Source organism: Macrosteles quadrilineatus, unplaced genomic scaffold (genome assembly GCF_028750875.1).
Source record: "Macrosteles quadrilineatus isolate MER2022 unplaced genomic scaffold, UCM_ALF_1.0 Scaffold_8__2_contigs__length_117827958, whole genome shotgun sequence".
In the NCBI taxonomy this organism is placed as follows: domain Eukaryota; kingdom Metazoa; phylum Arthropoda; class Insecta; order Hemiptera; family Cicadellidae; genus Macrosteles; species Macrosteles quadrilineatus.
The window spans coordinates 26,684,027-26,711,022 of NW_026542601.1; the positions used below are offsets into that span (position 1 = coordinate 26,684,027).

General features: G+C 34.2%; 2 protein-coding genes across 3 annotated transcripts; one reads left to right on the forward strand and one right to left on the reverse strand.

Annotated features, from left to right (window-relative positions):
- Nucleotides 1–715: 715 nt before the first annotated feature.
- Nucleotides 716–8,897, reverse strand: LOC129001301 (uncharacterized). 2 transcript variants are annotated; one of them, XM_054428553.1, is made up of 2 exons: nucleotides 8,727–8,897; nucleotides 716–3,938 (listed from the first exon to the last, which is right to left on the reverse strand). In XM_054428553.1, the coding sequence occupies exon 2, from the start codon at nucleotides 3,905–3,907 to the stop codon at nucleotides 887–889; it is 3,021 nt and encodes a 1,006-aa protein (XP_054284528.1). In that variant the 5' UTR covers nucleotides 3,908–3,938; nucleotides 8,727–8,897; the 3' UTR covers nucleotides 716–886. The 2 variants fall into 2 exon arrangements, with proteins under 2 accessions (XP_054284528.1, XP_054284529.1); XM_054428554.1 differs by having other exon boundaries at nucleotides 8,704–8,736.
- A 2,454-nt stretch (nucleotides 8,898–11,351) lies between these two features.
- LOC128999859 (coatomer subunit delta) lies at nucleotides 11,352–25,048 on the forward strand. Its single transcript, XM_054426580.1, has 11 exons — nucleotides 11,352–11,475; nucleotides 12,669–12,708; nucleotides 13,223–13,446; nucleotides 18,505–18,684; nucleotides 19,145–19,368; nucleotides 19,784–19,957; nucleotides 21,550–21,715; nucleotides 21,835–21,982; nucleotides 23,099–23,210; nucleotides 23,885–24,089; nucleotides 24,443–25,048. The coding sequence occupies exons 1-11, from the start codon at nucleotides 11,473–11,475 to the stop codon at nucleotides 24,530–24,532; spliced, it is 1,566 nt and encodes a 521-aa protein (XP_054282555.1). The 5' UTR covers nucleotides 11,352–11,472; the 3' UTR covers nucleotides 24,533–25,048.
- The last annotated feature ends 1,948 nt before the right edge of the window (nucleotides 25,049–26,996 follow it).

A 26,996-nucleotide genomic window follows, 5' to 3' on the forward strand; every position in this document is an offset into this window, starting at 1 on the left:
TATATAGATTTCATTTCACAAGTCTAGAGAAACAAATATACAATATACAACAAAACCTTACTAACTCGTTTTTCGGTAACTCGACAGTCAACAGCTGACAAAACGCAAGCAAAAAAAAATTTTTTTTTCAGAATATTTAGTTTTTATTGTTGAATATTCAACATTTTTTTGGTGATTGTTTGCTCAATATGTAAAAATTAGTCTGTTATGTATTCATTTACTAAAACACATTACAAATCTCAATGTTCTGCATAATTCGACAACCTCTGGTTCCACAAATTGTCAAGTTAGTGAGGTTTTACTTTATGTTTCGAAATGAAATCTAAAAGCTTCATCAGAGCGTGTCTATCTCTAATGATTCTATACATCAAAGGAGTGAAATAACTACAATTTACAAATCTCTTTTTTTAAAGCTGTAATCATAAATTTTCAGACCTCAACAAATTGCCTGACATAATCTTATGTATTCAGCTGTAAATTAAACATAATTGATCAAAAGTAGGCTAAATTTAGCGTATTCAGCGCAGATGAGTGTTAAGTTATCAGGTTGTAGAAAATTCTTATATCAATAGAAATATGTTGCACAAAATTTCTAAATACATTTTTTTATGTTCAAAAAGGAGAGCTGTCTACTTTGTTGCATTTAATTACTTACTCTATCAAGGCAAAGCAAAAAGGTATAACTCACCAATTTCTGTGAACTGAGTTTCTTTAGAGCAAGGTGTTAAATCTGGAGATATTCACATTCAGTGCTTATAACTGAAATTAGAAAAGATCCACTTCCAATAATGATTGTTATTATTTTGAACCTAATTCTTCAAGGATTTTCAGAGGTTTATTGGATCAGGTACTTTTTTGTATCTCATTGAAGTTGTTCCTTTGTTTTTCAGGTTTTCTTCACTAGCTCGCCAGTACACTCGTTCAATACCAAAGTGTCATTAGTTTCATCAGAAGTCTGCCAGTTATTTGAACCTTCATCCAAACAAAACTGAGATGAAAAGCTATTCACATCATTAAAGATGGGCTCAAATTCTTCACAGTTCAAAGAATCGTCTAAATCATAATCTAGCCCATTAGATTTCATGAGAAGATCATTGTTCACATTGCCATCCACAACATTCCATATTTCGCCAGTTTCCTCATTCAAATATGATTCGTTAGGAAAAGGACAGCCAAGTACCTCAGGCTGATAAGTATTCAAACCCGCAATATCAAACTCTCCTGTAAGTTCATTCAAAAACTTGTTATTTTCCTCGTTGGACATAAAATCTGCTGATGCTTTCATGAACTCCTCGTTAAGAAAATCACTATCATCATCAGAAACATCTGAGAGAGTTTCTATATTGTCTTGACTAGTTTTCTCAATAGGGCGATTGTTTGAATCCGGCCCGCTAGGATTGAAGTATATAGTGGATAAGTCTCCCGTGCCTTCATTCAGAAACAAAGCTGTGTCATCATCCTCCATAGCAGTTGGGGCCTCTGAACTTTCATCCATTTTTAGCTCTGTTGGATTTCTCACAGATTGTATACTGAAGAAACTAACCATATTTAGTTCACCTGTGGCCTCATTCAGCACCCAAGTTGAATAAAAACTATTATCGATCTGATTCCAAGGAAATATCCCATCACAATCATCAAGGCCCACTACATTAGGTTGAGGTGTTTGAGGGAACTGCCACTCATCATTATCATCTCTAAAATCTAACGAATACTCTCCAGCAGCTTCGTTAACCATGCCACTTTTCAATTGGTCACCCAAATCTAGAGTTAAATTTTCTGTTACTGGAATGGATTGCTTAGATTTGCTAAAGTTGTTTTGCACTTGAATGTTTGTTAGCGTTTCATCGTTCAGTAGTTCACCAGTAGCTTCATTTAGCCATATGTAATGATTACTTTCTAGGATTGTTTCAGAGGCACGAGTGTCGGTATCGTTGGATTTATTAGTAACGTCTCTAAATATTTGTGAGCTTAAACTCAAAGACTGTGATGAGGATGTGTAACTGGTTTGTAAGTTATTACTTAAATCATCAGAATTGCTTATTTCACAATGATCAATCTCTACTGATTGTTTTCCCAAGTTTTCTGGAATTGATCTGTTTTGCTCATAATCTGATGGATGTGAAAATAGGTTATTTAATTTCTTGGGTTCTACTGAACAACTTAGCTTATCTACTAATAAAGTCTGGTTTTGATTAAGGACAACATGTGAATTAGAAAATGTGCTGTGATTATCGTAGATGACTTGAGGTGTAGCTTCATTATCAAAACCCTGTTCCCCATTGCCTAATAAAGGTTCCTCTGCAACAGAATTATCTGAAACTAGTTTTATGGGCACCAGAATGCTAACAAACTCAGAAGGTGGTTCATTGACTTGTTTAGGTTGTTTTTTAGCGATTCGTTTTTTCTTTTCTTTAATTAGCGTACAATTGTGTTTCTTTTTCAAATGGGTACTTAATAAATCAATCCTATTAGAAAAAAATGGGCACATAGAACATTCGAATTTTGTCGCCTCAAAATGTTTCAATTTGACATGTCTGGCCAAGTTTTTCTTTTGGGTAAATCTTTTGTCACATATCTGACATTGAAAGTTCTTCGCTTTTTGTTTGATTGGTTCAAGATCGGTATCAAGGTGAAGTATCTGGTCCAAATCTTCCCCTTTGACGACTTTACTGTGCTCCTGCATATGTGATTGATACAAATTCAGATCAGTTGTGTAATAATCACAACTCCTGCAAAGGTAGCTTTCTTTGTGTGTTGTTAAATGCTCAGTCAAACTACGCTTTGATAGGAATCCTCTTTGGCAAAGATCACAGTAAAACTTTTTGTTCCTGCAATGAATTTTCAAGTGCATTTTGTGATATTCCCAATAGCGGTTTCTTTTACAGCAAATATGACAAATAAAAGGTTTTGAATCAGAATGACACTTCAAATGTTCTTTGAGTTCACAAACATTTGGAATACCAATCAAGCATATTGGACACTTGTCTTTGAGGTGATCTTCACTTTGTAAATGTTTTAGAACTTTACTTATAGAAACTGATGAGAAATTGCAGAGTTCGCAAGAAATTTTACGCCTTTTTTGTGGCTTTTTAAGAGGAGAACTGATATCTGGTTCTGGATTACAACACATAAACTCACATGACGTTTTTAAATCAGTTGTTCTTTTCGCCTCAGTTGAAAGCTCTAGAGAAGACACTGAAGAATCAATTGGGCCCTTAGGCTTAGTTGAATATGATATGGTTGTTTCTAAGTTATCATCTTTACAACATCCATTCAAATTCAATATCAATTTATCAATGTTACTATCATTGTCTTTCTGTGTATTATCAGAACAAAGCTCCTTATTTGAGGAAGAAAATCCATTGGTGACATTTGACTTGGAAACAGTGAATTGTTTTCCAATTAAATTAGGTGAACGGTTCTTTCCACTGACTATTTCTGAGGAATCTGAGAAGTCTTCTTCTTTAGATTTAGCAAATTGATTATCAGACTTCAACTTTTTTAAAGTTTTCTCTGGTAGTGTGAGGTCAAAGATCCCGAATAAAGTGTTTATCTCCGTGAAATGTTCATAGTGATCTTGCATAATTACTAGCTCTTTTAAATACATAAAGTCTATTATTTTGGAAACACAAATTAAACACAAATCTTTAGGACTATCCCATAAGGATTGCAAATCTAAAACTAAGGGGCACTTTGTACACCAATGAGTTTCTTGATGATCAAAGAGTTCATGAAAGTAAGAGCTGCAAGCAGCTAGGACACAAGCATGGGCTAACATCGTTGTTCCCTGGAGATTGAGCTGAACATCGCAGAACGATCCTTTAGTCTTGAGTTCATACAGTCTTGTCAGTAGATTAAAGGGCTCTGAGAACTTTCTTTTTCTGTTCTCACCGTCAAAATTCTTCATAATAATTTATTATAGTGTTGCTTCGGTCCACCTGAAACAATAAAGCTAGAATATAGATATGTCACACACAATATAAAAATACAGAGTAAAGCAGACCACCCTTCCAAATACTTTCACAGGTCGTATGTTTACATAGCTAGAAACGTGAAACAATTTTTTTGTACAATTTTAGAGAGCAAAAAACTAAATTTTGTCATATAAAATGCATGCTATTTTCAAAAGCCTAAAACTAAAAAAAAACTTGAAATCTGTATTTTTGTATAATACAATTACATGCATTTTATATGGGAAAATTTAGTTTTTGGTTTATTACTGAAATACTAAAAAAAAGACAGTAGGTATAAATTGGAAAATTGCTTATCTTAACAAGATGCTTAAAACAATATGTTATTTGACATATGTTGCCATTTAATTTCTTTGATTTACAGGGCTACCAACAAGGGCTAAACATTCTAAAATTGCACAATGCGAATGCGATATACCTACAGAAGGAAATTTCAAGATTCGAACCCCTGACCTTCATTTTTGGAACACCCTGTGCTTGGATCATGTTCTAAGTACCTACCTATTAAAATGGATTCTTCATAAGTGATTTATGGGAGAATAATTTTATTTCGCGTTTCTAGGGGAATCGTAGTCCCTTAAAAGTATTTGTACGTGTGGTCTGTATTTTATCAAAATATTACAAATATTACAAATATTAAATTTTACCTCATCCTGTATTTTATCAAAGGCTATTTAGGAAGATGGTAAGTATATTTTAACATAGGCTTAAGTAGTAGCAATACACTAAGTCAATCCAAGCCCAAATAAACACCTAAAGTATACTTTCTAAAGTAACTTGAGCTAATAAAAAAAAACTATAACTTCAATCAATATGAGCACTAAGAAGGTGTTAGGGATTGGTATGGAAGAAGATTGGTCGCAAGACTTCTAGAGCCGTGGTGGTATAGGATCTACCCCACGACGGAGACTCTCACAGAGAGTAAGAGGACAGAGCAACAGTAAAGTACCCTTGGCTGCTATACAATGCATACACGCAGTGGCAGTTCTAGGACCTTGTCAAGGGGGGGGGCTTGGGGGGTGTGGAGCACCCCACAACAAAGCAGTGGGGTCCGGGAAAATTTGGAATTTTCAAAGTCAAAGTTTGGTGGTTGTTTAAAGCCATTTTTAACATCTAATACCGTGCCCAATCGTCCATAAACTCCCATTTCCCCTGTTGTTTGTCATGAGAAAATAGACATTTTAAAATAAGTTAAACGATGACGTTTGCATTCATGAATTTCAAAACACACTGTAGCCTACGGCCATATCCTCCTAAAAGCCGTTGGGTGACTTTCTACAACCAGTTTTAACGTCTAGAACTGTGTGCAAAACCTCCGATTTTCCCATTTATTTGTCATGAATAAGAAGAAATTGTTTAAACTAACTATGACGATTGCATTTATATATCTCAAAACATATTGTAGGCTACGGCACAGAAAACGTACTACTATAACCCAGAATGCCAACCGCATGGTAAAAAGCATTAAGCGTTTTGAGAGAGCTTTGCCTGTCAATCCGTAGTCAGCGCCACCAGCGTTGCCATGCAATACCATAGCAACGCTGGTGGCGCTGACTACGGATTGACAGGCAAAGCTCTCTCAAAACGCTTAATGCTTTTTACCATGCGGTTGGCATTCTGGGTTATAGTAGTACGTTTTCTATGGCTACGGCCATATTTCCCTAATAGCTGTTTACTAACTTTCTAAAGCCATTATTAATGTCTATATCTGTGTCCAACTGTCCAAAAACCTCCCATTTCACCTGTTATTTTTGTCTTTGTCATGAGCAAGTAGACATTTTAAAAATCAAACTATGACAAACTTGCATTCATGAATTTCAAAACATAGGCCTATTGTAGATTACGAAGCCATATCGCCTAAAAGCAGTTTGGTGACTTTATAAAGCCATTTCTAACATCTAGAACTATGCCCATTTGTCCTAAAACCTTCCATTTTACCTGTTATATGTCACGAAAGCAAGTAGACACTTTTTTAACCTTATACGTTTTTCTCCATTTCATAGATCTGTCACAGTTGTATAGAATCGAATTCAGTAATAGCTTTGACTATATAAACTTTAACACTTTGCTGATTGATGCCCATGTAAAGTTAGTGGCTAGCAGACAATTTGACAACTAACTATGGAACATCAGGAAATCAGCTGTTTCCCCGTCCTCGCTAGCGCTCGGCACTCGCCTTTGCCCTAGCGTGTCAACAGCTGACTGCTGTAAAAATTGGATAATGCGTACAACTTTCCATAGCGTAATATTGTTTTATTAGTTGTGCTATATTGTCCACAAAGTTTATCTATGTGGAACTTAATAGGCTACTACTCCTGTCATCGCTTATTAAGTTTAATAAAAGCTACATTGATGTCCGTTTTATGACATTGTGTTAAGAACAAAATTTACGTTTAAATTTAGTTTTCCAGGGTCCAAGGGGGGGGCTTTAGCCCCTGTAGCCCCTCCCCCTCCCCCTTGGAACCGCCACTGCATACACGACTGCTACTCTCTGTAGTGTATTCCAACTTAGGTTGGGCTTCAGATATTTAGACCTAGGTATCTAAAATGTGCCTTTTAAGTATTCACACTGTAGGCCAACAATTCAACCTGGCTGAAGGTTACCATATTACGAGGTTTTTTCATATGTCTAGACCACAATAGTCTTAGCAGTTTTTAAAAGGAATCACATACATTTATTATATTAGGCCCTATCTATTGTCAAAAATATGTCATGATGTTTAACGCACCACACCAATGTTAGCCATAAAATTTTTCATACGTATTGTTTTGTTAGCATTTTATTGCATATTAGCGTACGGTATATTATTGTAAATGGTTGTTACCGTACCGTCAAATAAATAAATTTAAAGGGAAAGCGGTTGAAACACATCCAATGTTTGTCGAAATGCCAGCAACCAATCCATCCCTCTACAGGGGTGGGGCACACGGGAGGGACTAAGGCTAACATCATGTAGTGTCAGCGTTCGCCGCTAGAACCGCTAAGTTGAAAAAATTAAAATTTTTTTTTATTTTTAGTTATGAAATTAACTTTTTAATTATAAAATATTGTTTTTAAATTATAAAATAAATTTTTAATTTTTAACCCTCCAAGTGTCCATAGTTTAGGCCTTAATGTCCACCTATTTTTGGCGCATTTGCAAGGTTTTATTAAAACGGATCTGAGAAGCTTAAAACAATGTTAATTCTAATGTTCTATATACCATTTTGTTTGGAAAATCATGGGCTTCAATATTATATATAAAACATAAGGAACATTTTTTAAAAAAAAAAAATTTTAGGTAAAAAAAAATATAATTTCGAAAATTTTCAAAAAAAAAATAAGTTCGCGCTCAATGAAATTTTATAAATTATAGGCCTACAAATATTTGAAAATAGCCACTTTGTTCTAAATTTTATGAGGATTACAAATATATAATAATATAAGGAAGTAGATTTGCAAATAAATAAGTTATGGGCAAAAAACAGATTTCAGTACATAGCGTTTAGCTAAGAATGCATAGCCTAACCATAGCTAGGAATCTGGCTGATAATTTACATCAATATCACTACCTACTTCTTCAGGATCATCAACCAGCACTTCAAAACCACTTAAATCTTCTTATAATGCAACACGTATATCACTACTTTTGATTTTTAACACTAAAACAATGATAAACGTAATAAAACACATCAGTCATCGGTCCGAGGGTAACCTAGCTGTTTACAAATACACGCACACGCACGTCAGCTGTCTGCTACAATTAATTACGATCGGCTCAGAGAACGTACAGCGCTGAGACAGACCTCTGGAGAAAGCTTAGAATATTACGGAAAGAACGATACCTAACTCGATCCAGTTCAATCCGATTCAGTCAGTCATAGAGCCTTCGCCGTAAACGATGTCTGCGTGTCGAAAAATCGACAAGTAACACTACACAAAGTGTGCTGCTTGTCGAATTTTCGTCAAGTAACACTGGGAGGGTTAAATAAAACTGTCATAACATAACCTAACCAACCAGACTTGCTGATAATATAAAAACTGTATAAGATACAAATCTAATTAGTGATTACTTATAATTTTTAATTAATTATAAAATTAATTTTAAAATTCAGTAAGTTTATTATAAAATTAAACTGTCATAACCTAACCTAACCAACCAAACTTGCTGATATGAAAAATTTGTTGACAAAAAGTTAGTTCTACCAGCGGGATTCGAACCCGGGACCTCCTGAACACCAAATCAAAACGCTACTAACTATGCCACGAACGCCGCTGAAAACACTTTGTTTCGTTACGACGGTAATCGTGTTGCCTCAAGAGTAGACATTAGCCACTAGATATATGACGTCACTACACCTTTAGCCTTAGTCCCTCCCATGTGCCCATTCCCCCTCTACAGCTGCAATCCTAGACGCTAACCATTACTTTAGACCCGCAACAAACATATATTTTGAGATCGCGCCACTCATCCTTCACTCACATTTGGATTAAAATATGTACATAGTGTCGTTCCCATCTTAAATAATTGATATAATCGATGGTAAGTAATTTTAGGCTAGGTAGTTAGATGTACAATTTAAAAGAATTGAAATGAAAGCTATAGGCTATTAGCAATAAGGCTGTATAGCCTGAAACTTTATTATTAAGAGTAGTCATCAAATCAAAAGTTTGAAATTTCTCTAATCTAAAATACAAGTGTTTACGGTTGCATCAGGGTTAGCAATTGTAACACATAATAGGCCTACCTACCAGTAAGTTAGTGGTATACTAACCTAATTTACCAGTTACAGTTGATAAGTTAAAAGAAAATTAGGCACATACTAAGCCAATTTAACCTTGATGGCAAATGACACCAAACATTTTAGAATTCATTATGATAACAAACTGCAAAGATACCGTACAATATAAATATTAATGTCCACAAATCAAAATAAACCAAACGAATCAAGATAAAAACAAACAAAAACAATAAGCAGTAAGCACAAGCAGAAGTTTTGATTGTTGAATTGAAATAAATATGATAACAAAAACAAAGCCGAAGCCTTCTTCTTCTTACTCTATTCTTGTTTGCTTATAAATAGCTGGCTTAAGAAAACTACCATGTAACTACACTGTTTCAACTTAATACGCTGATGTTACTAAGGTTAATCCACGGTTAATCACTTTAGGGGTGGGGTGAGGTTCATAAAGTCCAAATTTCGCTGGACAAAGTCCAACGGTACAGTCTGGGCCAGAAGTCTCTACAGTGGTTGCCACGGTCAGATAGCAGGCACCGTCCGCCGGCGCTCAACTACTGATTACTGACGTGTCTCAACTATGTGTTAACACATTAGTGTGCAAATCAAATTTATATTTTTATATTTTTAATACCTTGTAAGATTTGGACCTTGTGAAACGCTCTGTTTATTTAATTTTTTAACGTTGGACTTTGTGAAATTTGGACACTGTGAAACGGTGATTTTTTGAATGTTATAGTTTTGGACTTTATGAAATTTGGACCTTGTGAAACGCTCTGTTTATTTGATATTTTAACATTGGACTTTGTGAAATTTTGACATCGTGAAACGGAGATTGTTTGAATGTTATAGTTTTGGACTTTATGAAATTCGGACCTTGTGAAACGCTATGTTTATTTATTATTTTTCAACCATTGGAATTTGTTAAATTTGGACTTTATGAAACGCACCCACTTTAGTTATTACATATTTATATTTCTTTTTACATATTTACGTAATTGTGGCCATAGCTTGTTTTTTTTTCCATTGGGAGCGTTTGGACAGTTTGTGGTGATTTTTAACTTCCTTTCTTTAATTTTTCATATGGAAATTATCTTATCTTAATAACAAGATTAATACCATTTTTAGAAAGGAATTATATTATGTTTAAGGACCAATTTTGATTCGTAAAAGGGAAATCAAAAACCAATGCAATGTTTACACTTATAACAAAATGTAGTACGGGCTCTTGAGTCAGGAGAAAATCCACAAATTGTTATGCATGTAATTGATTGTAAAAATGGCAATTTTGCCATAAACAAATAAATAAATAAAAATAAATGAATCTTAATCAGTTAAGAAGCTACACGGATCATCTCATACTATTCTACGATTCTAAAAGCTACGCTCATCCTTCACTCATATTTGGGTTGAAATACACACCTAGGTGGCGTCCCCATCTCGTGACAGTGTGTCAGTGTTGAGATTCTTCACTTCAATGCCAAAAAAAAACAACACAGTACAAGAATAGGAATAAGAAAAAGAATATTTATTTTCCTTTTGACAAATTACATGCATATGGAATCGTCAGTTAAACAAGGCACAATGATCACAAGGCATTCACAAGGCAAATTCAATATCAATCAACATGCTTCTACAAAACTCTCAAAATTTCTACAATAAATAAATAATCACTTTAAGCGCGTTCTGGGAACATGCACCGGTGCACCGGTGTTGCCCCGGTGAAAAAATGTGTCGATCTGGGAGACCGGTGAGTTAACCTAGCAGCCAGCTATTTCCTCTTTTTCCTCCACCGGTGCAAGATTTATGCACCGGAGAAATTGTACGGTGCATAATACACCGGCGGCCTCTGATTGGTCTGTTTCTTGGACAACAGCATGCAGCTACGGCAAGATGGTGGGTCCATCGAATAATGTTCATCAGTTTTATAGGTTATAATGAGTGAATAATTTATTCTATGAGGGGGTTAAATTACGTATTAAGTGAATAATTTTCAAATAATTTATTCTGTGAGGACAAGCTTGTTTGGTTTAAATATTATACAGTAAATAATAGGTAAATAATGTGTAAATTATAATCCGATGTGTACCGTAAACCGGTGAATAACCGTTCTGGGATACCAAGAAGACTCTTGCCCCGGGGCGGTACCGGTGAGTAAGTCACCGTTTAATCTGCACCGGTGCACCGGTACATGTTCCCAGAACGCGCCCATTATGTTCACAACTAAAAAAACTAAAAGATGCGAGGTCTAATTACACATGCAAGTCAAATACAGTATGATAATTTTATCTATCAGTTCTTCGACCTCCATGAATCCAAAAAACTTTAACGTTTGATTTATATTGGGTGTTGGTATATCCACTGTGATGTTTGCGAATCATGAGCATCATTGATTTGTTTTAATACTATAAACTCCTTTAGAAGATTTGTTTTGTGTCATTTTCAACACACCAAAATTAATATTGATTTTAATTTTAGAATTCTTGAATTCCTTTGAAGGAATGCATTAACTTATTGTAATCATTTCACCATTATCCATTCTGTGTATTTTAGTATGTATACACTTATTGAATTGCGTTTGAATTTAATTTCAAACACTTTGTCTAATGCAGCAGGCATTGACCCACGTCGACAGTCGGTTTTCAGCTGTGAATATTTTTCCGTATCGTCTGACTTTTGGACTAAATGCCAAATCACAACCGGAGAACTGTGGCATGTTTGTGTGATTTATTAGGGTTTTAATTTCCCTTTATTATTACAAATTTGAAACTACAGTAGAAAAATGGTAAGACAAGCTTTCTATTTATATTGTTTTGTATTTTATAAACTTATATGGTGAGCTTATGGTTGTAGTGCTATACTAACAGTTACCCAAGCTGTTCCTTGTCATTAAAATAAACACTAGGCTCACTTGGTTCTTCTAAGTTCTTAGTAGGCATATGGGCATGGATTTGTTAAAATTCTTTAATTATAAGTGCGCAGGTACCCAAACCTAAGTCTGCAGGTTGAGGGTTGGCTAGTCAATGTTAGTATGATGCACTTGAGAGTGATGCATTGATTACTCAGGATCTAAGCCTAGCTAAAATGGTTGATAATTATTGCATCAGGGCTTCCTTTGTAATTCTATTCCTGCATCTAACTTATAGTAATTTAAAAGACGTTAACTCTTCAGATGTTATTCCTAACACTAAATTAGGAAAAAGCCTTTTTTTGGTAGCATGTAAGATGTAATGCCTAGGCTAACTTATTAGGCCAGCTATTTAATAACTTAGTGCATCAGAACCCATCCGATTTAGTGCAAAAGTTACCTAGAGGCCTAGTGATAGCCTTGGGTACATTTCAATACATGTTGGCACAAATGACCGAATGAAAATATCGATTATTCGGATGTTTAATTCGATATATTATTTGGTTAGTTAGGTTAGGTTAACCTTTCCTAACTAACCAAACGATATATCGATCGATATTTTCATTCTGTTGTTTGTGCCAACAGACATAGAAGTCTACCCATTGTCTAAATCTAAAGAGTCGTTTGAAGTAAAACATTCTCCAAAAATTGTTTACAACAAAAAATACTAATATTGTTTATATCATTTAGTGTTAAAACAATAACGTTTAAGGGGGGGGGGGGATTTGAAAAGAGAGAGACAGAAAGGTAGCCTAGTGGTTTTAACTTGGCTCTTGTTAGGTTTTAGTTCTGTTGTTGCTATTCAAATATGTTTAAAAAAAACTTTACACTGTCACGATGAATGTGTTGGGCTGACTATTCTTTCCAATGTAAGTTAATGCAGACAAATTTGTTTTTTGATCTTAGCACCTATTAATATGATTTATTAATCTACCTATTGTGATTTTTAGTCTAACTTATAATTGTCAATCATATTAAACATAGGTTTGTTTTTTTAATGCTGTGAGACAGTAACTTTACCTAAGAATGTGTTAAGTTACTTTATTTTATTAATGTTTAATGTTTTTTAGGTTCTCATTGCTGCTGCCGTCTGCACCAAGGCAGGGAAAAGTAAGTTTTATGTAGGCACATTAAAGTTAGAAGCTTCATTGCAGGTAGAAACTGTAAAGTCCCTCTTCCAGTGGTAATCTTAAGGATTGCTTTGGCTACAATTTTATGGCATTTCTCCAAATATCTGTTTAGGTACTGTTGTTAAGGTCATTTAAGAGTCTTGTTTGAGATTACAAAATTTTTGAAAAGACCTATCTTGTGCTTAGTTAGGCACATGTCCACAATTAAGTTAGTCATCAGAGCATTAAGTCTCATTTCTCAGTAGGTAGTTTTTTCTTCCTACAATATTTCTCAGAAGAAAGAATTAACCTGTCATCAGACACTATAGTGAATCCAACAAACTAAGCCTGGGAGACTAAACTAATTTCAAATAAACACTATAGGCCTAGTTTATCATCGTAGATTAACCCTTAGTATTTATAACTTAAACTGTACATCCCTACCACATCATCCATTAAAGATGAAGCACATAAGCCTTTTCCGAGACTCTTAACATTTGATGTTTGTTTATTAGCGATAGTCTCCAGACAGTTTGTGGAGATGTCTAAGGCTCGTATTGAGGGTTTGCTCGCAGCGTTCCCTAAGTTGATGTCGACAGGCAAGCAACACACGTTTGTGGAGACTGAGTCCGTTCGCTATGTTTACCAGCCTCTGGAGAAGCTTTACATGCTCCTCATTACCACCAAAGCGTCCAACATTCTGGAGGATCTCGAGACTCTGCGTTTGTTCTCCCGTGTGGTAAGTGCGTTTTTAGTCATCTGTGGATTAAAAAAGATTTATTTTATCACAGCCCCAGGAATCCTTTATTACAAAATAACTAATAAGCTTTCTTATCTCTGTTTTTTGTCTGAATTTCTGTCAAATAATTGTGCTGACTAGTCTTGTTGCAAGCGCGAGAAGCTTCCAATGTGTTGAATGTTTAATTATTTATTTTGATATATGAATGAAATAATTAACTTAACAATTTCTTTTCTACGCCAGCGGCATTTTAATCTATTGTAAGCTAAAGTAAGATTTATCACTGTTTGAAAATGTTATGCTTACAATATAATGAAACAATTCAGGACTATTTTGTTGATCCAACTTAAATTTTAACTAGGTACATAAGAAGGTGATGAAGCTTATTTTGCCCTACCTGTGGATTGTATGCTGCTTTAGACTTTGCAGAATAATTTTTATAATAGGTAGGCCTAATGATTTTCATGCCTCTCTCTAGTTCAGGTTTCAGGATAAAATAGAAACGTCTGATAAATTTTGTATGCTGTTAGAGCATTGTATTGCTAACTGGGTAAGCTGGGCCTGGCTGGTGACTGGGGTTTATGGCTTGTTTACATCCTACTGCCCCTTCTTCCGAGAAAAAGACACTGTTGTTTCAAAAACATTGAATTACAGTTTAAAATCATTGACTTGTGTTGTTTTGGTAATTAAGACCAGCTCTCTACATTTAATTTTACATAGTTTTCCTGGAACTTTTCCCTGTAGGCCTACTTGTCCCTGTTAAGCGGCAATGCTGTAAATACGATTAGGCTACGGTATTTCAGGAGTTGAGGGTACATGCTTTAGGCTTTTTAAGTGTTTTTTTGTCATATTTGAGTAATAGTTAAGTAATGGGTTTAATAAGTTGTTAAGGTAATGTGACAATGTTTAATCATTAATAAACACAATTACATCTCCTCTACATAAAATACAAGTTAGTTACTACTAAGATGTGTAATAATTATTTGATTTAATACATAATCCTTTAAAACAACTGCCCAACAAACAGTTAACTTCTCTGAAAACTAACTTTATTTTCTATCAGTTAGTTTTGAACTAACTAATAACTTTTATCAGCTTACTTTTTACGGGACTAACTAATAACTTCTAACTAGGCCTAGTTTGAATATTTGACTAACTTTCCCAACTATGGAATTAAGATAGACAGTTAAACCTTAACTTAGTATTTAACGTGATTGTTATTATTATTATTTTCATACAGTCTAAACACTATGCAAAATCGCCTGTTTTTAAAGGTTCTGAACTTGGCTTTAAAATACAATCTCTTGTACCAACATTTTGTTTTTGAAGATCAAAATTTATTGTTATTTTCCTTTATAAATAAATTATCAATTCGATAATTGTAGGATTACTCCAAACTTGAAGATTTTTTTATTTTCCTGAAAATGTAAAAAAAAATATGTAAGGCTAATTGAAACAAGTTAAAATAAATGGAGGTGAATTTCAATAAAAAGATCCCCAATAGCAAGTCACCCTTGATAACAATTGTCATTTTTGAATACCCTCAATTTTATACTCTACTCCTAATCACATCTTATAGCAAAGCTTGATAAAAAGAGGATCTCATCTTGATTTTGACAAAAATTTGTAATATTTTGTAATTTTAAAGTATTGAGTAACATAGGCCTAACAAAACTACTATTACGGGTGGGCCTATGTATTTATAAGATAATAAATCAGGTATAAAGTATGGATAGCATTAGCTGTCAGGTGAGACCCAGACCCAGTACCTTGTTAATCTGAAGAGTACTGAATGTATGCTAATTGCCCGTTGTTCATTAATAGCAAGATGTCTGTTATTTGTTCAAAACGTCTGTTATCTCAGTGGCATTGAAGTGTGTTGTGCTCCTTGCAGTGTACTAGTGAATCACATTTTCAAGGCCATCATGATTTTACAAATTAGATAAAAAAAAATTGTCTTGTCCTATTATCTAATTTAGTAATTTTAGTGGAACAATTATTAAATAATAATGTAAAATATTTTTATTTTACTGCAAACAGTTCTTAAAATAAACGGTATCAGCATTCTGACACATACTTTCTCCCATAAGTTTGTCAACAACCTTTATCATGTGTAAGCGGTAAAGAGTAAATATACGGAAATGGGATTTATACAAATTTGTTCACAATTTAAAGGACTACATACTAAATTTTTATCAAAATCTTTCGGGCCATTTTTGTGAAAATCGGATTTTTCCGTTATTTTATGGGGTTTTATGGGAAAATAACATAATTTACAATAACTTTTGAACCATAATTCTTACAGAAATGGGATTTGTACCATTTTGTTCAGAATATAAAGGACTATAACATACAAAATTTTTATCAAAATCGTTCGGGCCGTTATTGGGAAAATCCTATTTTTCCGTTTTTTTATGGGGTTTCATGGGGAAATTCCCATTAAAAATAAAAAATTTTTAAATGAAAAACTATCAAAGTTTTAAGGACCATAACATACTATGTTAAAATAAAACCGGATTTTTTTCTAAAATCCTATTTTTCGTTATTTTATGGGGTTTTTATGGGAAAATAACATAATTTACCATAACTTTTGAACCGTAATTTTTACAGAAATGGGATTTGTACCATTTTGTTCAGAATTTAAAGGGCCACAACATACTACATTTTTATCAAAATCGTTCGGGCCATTTTCGAGAAAATCCGATTTTTCCAGTTTTTTATGGGTTTTTATGGGGAAATCCCCATTAAAAATCAAAAATTCAAAAAAATGAAAAAAACGCCTGGAGATACCATGGATTAGAACCTACATACCAAATTTCATCGAAATCGGACCACAGGTGTAGTCCCTAGCTCTGTACACATCCAGACACACAGACACACACACACACACACACACACACACACACACACACAGACATCACTTTGAAAACCACTTTTTTGGGTCCAGGGGGACCCAAAACGGATATATCCACTCAAAACTCAAACTCGAAAATTTTGACGAAAACAATACTTTCTCCATATACTATGGTATAGGGGGAGAAAGTAAAAAACTTACAAAAAACAATTTCATTCATTAGTTTAGCCTTAAAATAGCATCTGTACATTGTATCATAGACTAACCAACACAAGTAGACTTCTCATCCCATTGTAAATTTTGAAGCACGTTTTTCGTGTCTAGTTCATGTACGTGACACAAAGGCGCTAGTGTCGATGAAACTTTGTTTCCATTATTTTAGGGTTAATTTCTTGATTTGTGCTTTACTGCTTGGTTATATAACTAGGGGACAAGTTATTGTTTATGATAAGATCGTATTATTTGGTTAAACGAGGTTTTAAATGGCTGTAATAACGGGAAACAAATTGTAAACAAAACACGACCTCTACTTAAACCGTACATGAACTAACAGTAAAATTGTCTTCAGCTGTTCCATAAGGATGAGAAATCTACTACGGGAGTATGTCTGTCATCATACATTATGGATAAAAAAGTTGGGTATTATAAAAATAACATATTCAATTCTGATTTGATCTATTCATTACTCTTAAAGCCTTTTTTTTGTTATTTCAAAATATTTTTAATCTCGCTGCATCCACCTCAGAATATCAACCCATAACTTATAATGGATTGAAAGTAAGCAAAGTATGCGGTTTTTATATAATTGTTTGGAATTTGGTGTCTTAGGCGTCTCAAAAGAAAAATAATTTGGGATAATCTAGAAAGGCAGATAATCAATGTGGGAGTTCCAGGATAAACGATAGCCAATGAGTATACCCAAAAAGTTTTCTGTATGAACATAGTTTGTGTTAGTCACGGAGAAGTCTTGTTTAGAGTAAATATAATGTTTTTTCTTCATTTAGTAATAATCCATTTGAATGGAGCATTGAATGAACCTTGATGCAGCCAACATTGTCTGATGAACTGTACTGTCTAGTGTCTAGCTCAATAAGTTTACTAACGACATGAAAGAAGGTAGTATCATCCGCCTATAAATGGACTTTTTATTTAAAGAGGCAAATCATTTATATAAATTATAAAAATAAGGGACCCAGGACTGAACCCTTAGGTGTAACCCATTTCAATGTTTTTTCTTGAGAGATTTTTCCATTGGTAAAAACTATTTGCTCACGGTTTTGTAAATAGGATGAGAAAAAACTAAGAGGTGAACCAGAAAACCCAAGATAATTTAATTTGTTTAAAAGAATATCAAAGTCAAAAGCCTTACTCAGGTCTCAAAAGGTGACCAGATATAAGTACCAAAGTACTTATAAGTACCAAAGTACTTATATCTGGTATAAGGATACCTATACTTTATACCTATACTTATATTCTAGGTATAAGGAATAACCTAAATTAAATTAATTAAAAATAATTTTATTTAATGAATGAATTATCTAACCACTTTGAATTTGTAAATGCTTCTAAACATGACAGATGAAAAACACTTCTTCTTAACTAAAACTTAATTTATTTTGGCTTTTAAACTTTAAGAGTTCTAACTTAGAACAGAAAAAATTCAAATGGTTTTGTAGATGGGATAAAGTTAACAGATTGTGTCAGCTAACTAATAAACTTTATTATAGTATTTTAATACAGATTAATATACTCTGTACACAAAATTTAGGCGGTTTGAGGAGAAGTGATTCCATCCCCTCCACCTCTTCCTAACTTTAAAACAGCTTATACGTTTAAAAATGTGGTGGGGGAGCACAAGAAACCTTCCCTTTAAACCTCCAAAATTTAGTGAACGGACTATATAAACTACATTTAATAACTAAAATGTTTTAAAATAAAGCTATTAGCTACATAAGGACGAGTGTTAGTTTTAATAATTTGTTTTGCTAGTCTATCACAAATAGGCTACGTACTTAAATAAAATCAAAATATTGATAAACAAAAAACTACCTACCCAAAGTATCAAATTTTATTTCTCCATAAACTTGATAGTTTTTGATAGTTGAAATGTGAGAGTGCAGCGTTTACTTTTGGCCTACTGAAAAATTATTTCAATAAACCTAATTAAATCACTCTTTTCATGTAAGATCCTTTATTCTGTTTAGATACCCGAGTACTGTCGCAGTATGGAGGAATCAGAGATCGCTGACAACGCTTTCAACCTGATCTTCGCCTTTGACGAGATCGTTGCCCTCGGATACAGAGAGAGTGTGAACCTTGCCCAGATCAGGACGTTTGTAGAGATGGACTCACACGAGGAGAAGGTCTACCAAGCTGTCCGTCAGGTAAATATTGCAAAACTAACTCACAAGTTTAGTAAAATATTGTTTCCCAAATAAAATGATTCTGTTAAGCTTGCAAACCTGGAGCCTAACAAACCACAGTTTGGATTTCTCAACGAACACATAAATTATTCTTTAATTTCACTTAACCGTGCACAGCTTTAGTTATGATCCTGGTGGCAAACCTTAGAATTCAGTAACTCAATAGTATCTTCGTAATTTGAAGTTGCTACTATTTGTGGTCATTTGAGTCTTGTTGGACTCGGCTTATACCTTAAGACCGAAGCTCTAGCCAGTTAGTATGAACAATAACCTTGATTTTTATGGAAAAACTTTAGTAATGTATTATCTGTAGCTACATTTAAGTATATCTACGATAAAGTGTAAAAGTGATTTGTTTTGCGTGGAATTGATACAGACCAATGGAGGAAATTATTGAACTTCAAAACTTGATTTTCCTCAGACACAAGAGAGAGAGGCAAAGAACAAGATGAGAGAGAAGGCCAAGGAACTTCAACGCCAGAGGATGGAGGCTGGCAAGCGGGGCTTCATGAAGGGCTCCGGCGCTGGGGGCTTTGGCATCAGCAGCTCTGGGGGATTTGGCAGCTCTTCAGGCTTTGCCCCGTCTCCCATCATTGGTGATTCCGCTTCCATTGGAGAGATTAACAAGCCTTATTCTCCTGCCTCGTGAGTGTCTCACGGTTAAATAGTTATCTTTAAAGTCCCTTAATGTTATTTAAGAGATTATTATTGTCTGATTTTCTTTCATTGTTGATTAAAACATGTTTTCACATTGTTTTTTTTTATCTGCAATTAGATTTTCTGCACATAACACGTGGTTTTGAAAGGTATCCATTCATTTTTCTCTGAACTTCTGATAGTTTAATTTTTTTTACGCAACGTTTTGATCCTGAGGTATAAAAAAAGGATTCTACTTGTCTAATTTATACTTCCTTTCTTCATTTGCTGTTTACTTTTAAAAGACAATGACATAGCCAATTATATAGCCAAAGTATTGACATTGCTAAGTACTGCAACTAGTGAAGAAAATAATATTTGTTTTTGAAACTTACCATCATGTATATTCTTATTCTGTTTTCAGAAAGCCCAGTGCCAGCACAAAGGCCATGAAGCTGGGCAGCAAGTCTCGTGATGTTGAGTCGTTTGTTGACCAGCTCAAGTCGGAAGGGGAGAACGTCGTGGCCCCCTCCTTAGCCAAGCAGAACCCCTCCCTCAACTCCAAGCTGCCTCCTCCATCATTGGCCAACACTGATGAGTGAGTTTTGAGTAAACTAATTAGAAATAGTTACTACACTTTTGAAAGTCAATTTTGAGTGAAGGAAGTTTTTGATAATGTTAAATTCAGTGCTCAATTTGTAAGAATTGAGGTACTGGAACTGTAACCTATTTAATGGGATTGTAGCTATTTATGGCCAATACTTCTATCTTTCCAAGAGAGAGGTTTCGGAACTCCTTTCTGCCTTAACTGGTTAAATATATTTTCATTATGTAACATAGGGGTTTCCCATGCTAATTGTACAATACCATTGCTATTTTTAATATACTACTTTGGCTCCTAGTATCTTTTTACTAAGACTTTTTCTCATTGATATAATTGATTTATTTATATTACATAAATACCTGCATGAATAAGTTATGTGCCTGCAATGTTTGCAACTTAAAGAATGAGCTCTATCTAGTTTAGTGTCATCAATAGGTACTGGCACTAAAAAGCAAGAACTGATTTTGGTCAGGAACAGATAGTGCCTTTTGAAAGAGTTTAACACATCACTAATAATAGCTAGATTGAGTTTATTAGCTTCATACAAATGTAGGTATTTGTCACAAATAAAATATGTTTTTTGACAGTTTATGTTATATTCCATTTTGGTACCTTTTTTATACTAAGCCTTCTTTTCATTTTCATTTGATTTTTTATTTATAGTAGTGTAGTAGTCAATGGCTTTAACCTCTAACTAAAAGTGTCACGTATCTTATTTCCGTCACTTCACTTTCTCTTCCTTTATCTTAGATATATTTAAGGGTTTTTTTTAGGGATGGACGAGATTGGATTTTTAGTTCGAGACGAGACGAGACGAGATTTTTTATTTCTCATAAAATTTCAAGACGGGATTTGCCTTCTCATACACATTGGGAAATGCACGTTCAAAATCTTTACCTGATTTTGTAACATTGTTAGATGACTGTTTAAATACAAAAATAATGATAATAGGCAAGAATATTTACAAACTTTTATTAAAAAACATCAGCATAACATTTTTTTATTAATCACACCTAACATATTATAAATGCCTACGATTAGGAAACATAGTGATATCAGTTAGGATAGAGTTCAACTTATCCTAAAATAAAATAAATCATAAAATAAAAGTAATATTAATTTTTATAAAATAGTTACTTGTTTTGACTTTTTTATAGTAATAAAACATTCCTTACACTGCTTACACTTAACAAAACTTCTCCAATGTTATTAAAGTAATATTATTAAAATAATTAATAATATTTACATTTAAAGAATTAATTAAACAAGAACACCTTCGCAAAGGAAACGCAACTACAACGCAACTACAACGCGCTCCTGTATTGCACCCATTGCATTGACTTTCTGCAGGCGTTTTTAATTTTTTTTTTTTTTTAATTCTCGTCTTGATCAAAATCTCGGCCAAAAAGAAATATCGTCTCGTGTAACGAGATTTAAAATTTCCCGAAATTTTGAGACTTGACCATCCCTAGTTTTTTTAAGGGTCGTTGTTTTGGTTTAAATAGGTTCTACTGTAACTTCATATGTCCAGGATAGGACGACAAGAAATTGACTTTCCTTTCTTACGATTGTGTTTTTATTTTCAGTATCCACCTGCGTCAGGAGGAACGTCTAGTGTTGAGAGTGGGACGAGACGGAGGTGTGCAGAACCTGGAGTTACACGGGTTGGTAACACTGCGCATCTCTGACGAGAAGTACGGCCGTGTACGAGTGATTCTAGAGAATAAAGACACAAGAGGCATTCAACTACAGGTGAGTCCCTGTACAGCTTGAGCCTCACCATCAATAGTGATAGAATTAGTATCGCTTCAATTACACTATAGCTTTAGAATGGTTGTGATTATTTTTTTTACCTTATTGTGATTTTTCAGACACATCCAAATGTAGACAAAGAGTTGTTTAAGATGAAGTCACAGATAGGACTGAAGAACCCATCAAAGCCGTTCCCTCTCTCCACAGACGTGGGCGTCCTCAAGTGGAGATTCCAGTCCCAGGATGACTCTTGCATTCCACTATCAAGTGAGTAGATAATAATCCACAATATATTTATGTGAAGACTCTAAATATTTAAAATATTAAACAAGCAAAATCCTGCTTGAAATTAAATGTTTTTTTAGATAAAAAACAGATTCGTATACTAAGTAAATGGTCTTGAATAAAATTGATTGGTGACTAAAATAAATCTGAGCTCGTGAAAAGAATCCGCCTCTATGTCTGAGCACAGAAAACATATTACTATAACCCAGAATGCCAACCGCATAGTAAAAAGCATTAAGTGTTTTGAGAGAGCTTTGCCTGTCAATCGTAGGCAGCGCCACCAGCGTTGCCATGCACTCAGCATAGCAACGCTGGCGGCGCTGCCTACGATTGACAGGCAAAGCTCTCTCAAAACACTTAATGCTTTTTACCATGCGGTTGGCATTCTGGGTTATAGTAGTATGTTTTCTGTGGTCTGAGCTGGTTCTTACCACTGGCGAACAAAGATTCTTTTGAGCCAATTTGTTACTCTATGTGACTTTACATACTCATTTTTCCTTTGTCATCCTTCAATGAATCAAGATAGAATCTTTTAGGTTGTGTAAATGTGATGAGCTTATGTTTTCGCAGATGTCACAATGATATTTTTAATATAATTTACCTACAACTGTTTTTTAACTAGCCTTTAAATTCAATTTTTAGAGTAAAAAAGATTCACTTTCTTGACTCACATTATAGCACTAGTGTGGTAAAGTAACAGACCAAGGGGTTCAAGGCTTGAGAGAAAAGAAGTAAAATTGTAATGCTCCAAATGCCAACTTATCAGCTGGTAATGGCCAATTCAAATGTTGATCTACCAGCAACCGCTAGAAACTCACACATTCTTTCCTAAACCTAAGGTTAACTAAACGATTTGCTAACCAACTTGAAAAAGTGACAGAATAAGTATAGGTTATGAAGTTTTACAACTACAATTATAAAACAGTCGTAGGTAAAGTAGTGTAAGCAACTCACATTATCAGCCTTTACCACACTTGTAGAAGTTTTTAAGGCATTAGCATTAATACTATGTAATTTTAGGCCTAACCAATATTGAATTTTGTATTTATAACTCGTCAATGAAAAGCAGTGTTTATGGTCTGTTTGTCTTGTTTGCAGTCAACTGTTGGCCATCAGAGAACGGACAAGGTGGCTGCGATGTCAACATAGAGTATGAATTGGAACATTCACATCTGGAACTCAACGATGTCTCCATTCACATACCTCTACCGTGAGTACTATTGTAAAAGAATGCCCAATGGTGACAAGGACTTTGCAAAACACCCTTAATGCTCCTCTAATTATTTTGATTATGGATTGGTCTAGCATTCCATGGATGTGTATCGCTCTTATGTTGTTCTGGTTTTTATCTATTACAAGGCTAATAATGGGTAACTCAAGAGCAGCTGTTCTCTTGGTTTGAGCACGCTTTTGCAGTACAGGTTTGAGAAAACTCACAAATCATCAATGGGTTCAGGTAGGGTATGTGATAATACATGAACTGTTGATCAGGCCTATCTAAATGCATATTTCTCCATTTAGGAGAACTTTCTTTGTATTCGAGTAATTCTCCTCTGAAAGCCACTTGATAACTTTTAACATTAACACATAAAACCTTGTTTATTCCATTGGGGCTTGAAGTTTTACAAGTTTACGAGTAAGGAATTTGTTGAAGTGGGATAGAAAATGAACATAAAATTATATTTATTCCTAACATCAAACTTCTCAAATTATATTAAAATCTACTATCTAAAGGAGTTTTATATTATGATTACAAATCAGTGCTATGTTTGTGACCTTTTTGTTCATCTATTAGTCCGTAGATTCTAATTTCCTCCCCTTTGCAACGAATTTCCAATCATTCAATTACCCACTTTAAGTTTAACAAGGTTGTTGGTGTTGCAGTATCGGCTGCACTCCGGTAGTGACTGAGTGTGACGGAGACTACGCACACGACCCTCGCAAGAACAGTCTCACATGGAGTCATGCAGTGATAGATAGCAGCAACCGCACTGGTTCCCTGGAGTTTACAGCCGCCACCGCCATTCCCGGCGACTTCTTCCCCCTCTCCGTCTCCTTTGTGTCGAAAAAACCCTACGCCGATCTCAGAGTGAGTAGCATGAATTGTGCGTTTTGTGAGGAATATATTAGTGGTAAAGCTACCAATTTATACTTCAACTTATTAGCCTTTTGTATCACCCCTCAGTGCAGTCTTGGTAAATCATATCAAGAGAGTGATTTCTTTATTTAGTTAGATCCATAGTCACATTTCCTATGATTTTCAACCATCTAGCTAGAGCTGGACAATCAAACAAGTTTTTGGTGGGTTCTGCCTACCTTGTACAGAATCCACACTGCTCTGTTGTATCCCGTTCTTAAAATATATTTTTATCTTAAAAATGCTGTTGGAAAAGTTGAATCTGGACTATACATAATTTTAATTTTACATTTTTATCCTTCCAGGCCACAGAGGTCATTACAGTAGATGATGAACAGCCCGTCAAGTTCTCAACGGAAACAGTATTCTTTGCAGAAAAATACGAGATTGTGTAAAATATCAACAGCTAAGCACAATCAACTGCTGAACTGAGTCAGTGCAACATATACTTATGAGATCATTAAATGTCTCATTGTTATGTAAAATATATCATTACAACATGTTCAAGTGAACTCTTGTCTCATTCCTCAATCGTTCATTATAATTAAAACTGTAAATTTTTACTGAGGTAGGTAGGCCTAGTGTTATTCAAAATATATATTTACTTTACCCATAGTATGTTGATTTATATTGCATGCCATTTATTTTATTTGTAAAATATTCCATTTATAAAAAAAATTATCCGGCTTGCAATCAAAAATAATTTTTATGCTTATTTTAATTTATGAGTATTTTCTGTGTATAGTCAATGATTATATCTAATCCCAATTTTTTTCATTTTTTTGAGTTGATTTAATTTTTTTAAATCAAGCTATCAAAAACAGAAATAAACATTGTAGCAGTCCAGAATATTCTATGTTTGAAATCCCTTTATTTTGTATAGGAAGATGTAATAAATTAATTACAAAATATCTGTTTAGTTTTTTTTTACCTCAACCGTTACTCCCTTCTTTTCCTTTATTTAGTTAAATATTTGCTAATGTTTAATGTCGTTTGATAATTACAGAAGGATAAATCTGGCCTTCTGACAATGGGATGGGGGTTATAAGTGACGAATTTATTTACCAAAATAAAAGGAAAAGTAAATTAGAGAAAGGGAGGTGAAGGAATTTAGCTCCCAGTGGATTTTTTCCTCAATCTTTTGAGATCAGGCACTGTTTTCACAAAGAATAATAGTACAGTTTTATTTTAAAGAAATACGTTTTAATATTATAGATACTTGTAGTGTTTGGTAAATGGGTAATTAATTTTACATGCTGATTGTATAGTGTGTCTCAAAGTGGTGGGTGAGTTTCTCGTTCTTCCTGAACCACATTATACATCATTGTGTGGCCACAGCTCATTGACATTATAGGTCGGCCGCTTAGAAAACGACCTCCTCCAGCATTGGTTTAGCATTAGCGCGCAGGTCGTTTTCTAAGCGGCCGAACTATAGTTGTGTTACCTTCTCTTGCTGTCTGTAGAACAGCCTACGCTTACAATGAATGCAGACATTCTCAGTTTGTTTTTGGGACACAGAAAATCTCGATCAAATAACATTTTTTGATGAACAGTTATCCTATAAGAATAGTCAACATAGTTACATAACATACCTTATTTCATGTAAAAAATGTCTATTTACTTTTAAAACAGATTTAAATTAAATAAAGTTAAAAAACAAAAAAATTATCTTACTAATATTATAAATGTGAAAGTTTGTGTATTTGTTTGTTTGTGTGTTTGAAGTTCAATCACGCATAAACCACTGGACGGATTGGGCTGAAATTTGGCATGATGATAGCTTACATTCCCGATTAACATATAGGCATATTCTTATCTCAAAAATCCTTTCGGGCTCCGCCCCAGTGGCTCTGTAATTCCCCATGTTAACCTTATGAGTATTCATATTTAAAGGGACTTAAAGAATTTAGTTAGCTGGTTCAACTAAAAAAGTTGGTTCTATGATATGGAAAAGCATTAAAAAGTTATAAGATTTACCAACAGGGTGCAGCACTATATTTTTTTTGCATTTATGAAAACAGCTAATTTGATTGAACTAAGCAGCAACAAAAAACTGTGATTCGCAATGAGAACTGTCAAAGTAGGATTGTTTACAGTTATGTTTATGTTTTTCATTTCATGAATAATTTGTGATATTTTGTGAATTGTTGATAATTTATTTTTCTCTATTGTTTAGGTGAAGTGGTAGAACATTATGGCTATATGTGTAATACTATAGAATACTGTAAATTTAAAAAAACAAATTTTATCAAACTGTGCCCTCCCTTATTGCAAACGCAAAGCTTGAGTATAACTGCAATAAGCATTTTATACTTATATTCCACCCCGTACGAAGGACGGGTACTCTGCTAGTATTTAATAAATAAAACATATATTCATTTTTGGGACACTTAAAAATAGAAATTTATTGAACAATAAAATTTTTTAAATAAATGTATTTTCTATTTTCCTACTAGGGTTTGGGAAACCAAGCAGAATTAGGACAAAGTCCTGTCTTCCATTCTGCTTGGCGGGGTACGGCCCTTGAGGGAACCATTCCGGCATTCGCCTTAGTGAGGAAAGGAAACGTACAAAACTTCCCTCGGAATGGTCGGCCTGATAATCAGACCTTCCGAATGTGAGGCAACGTCACTATCATGATGCTACCTCACTCGGTCAGACTTGTATACATAGTAAAATACTTAAGACTAGATTATAAAATGGATTAAAACTAAGACTTAATGAGATACTTAACTCTAAAATTTGCACGATGTATCAGTATCACAATTTCATCTTCACAAGTCTGATTCTTTTCTAAGTCTTTTTCTTTTTTATACTTCTTCTCCTCCAAGCTATGGTGTCCTATGGCTTCCATTGTAA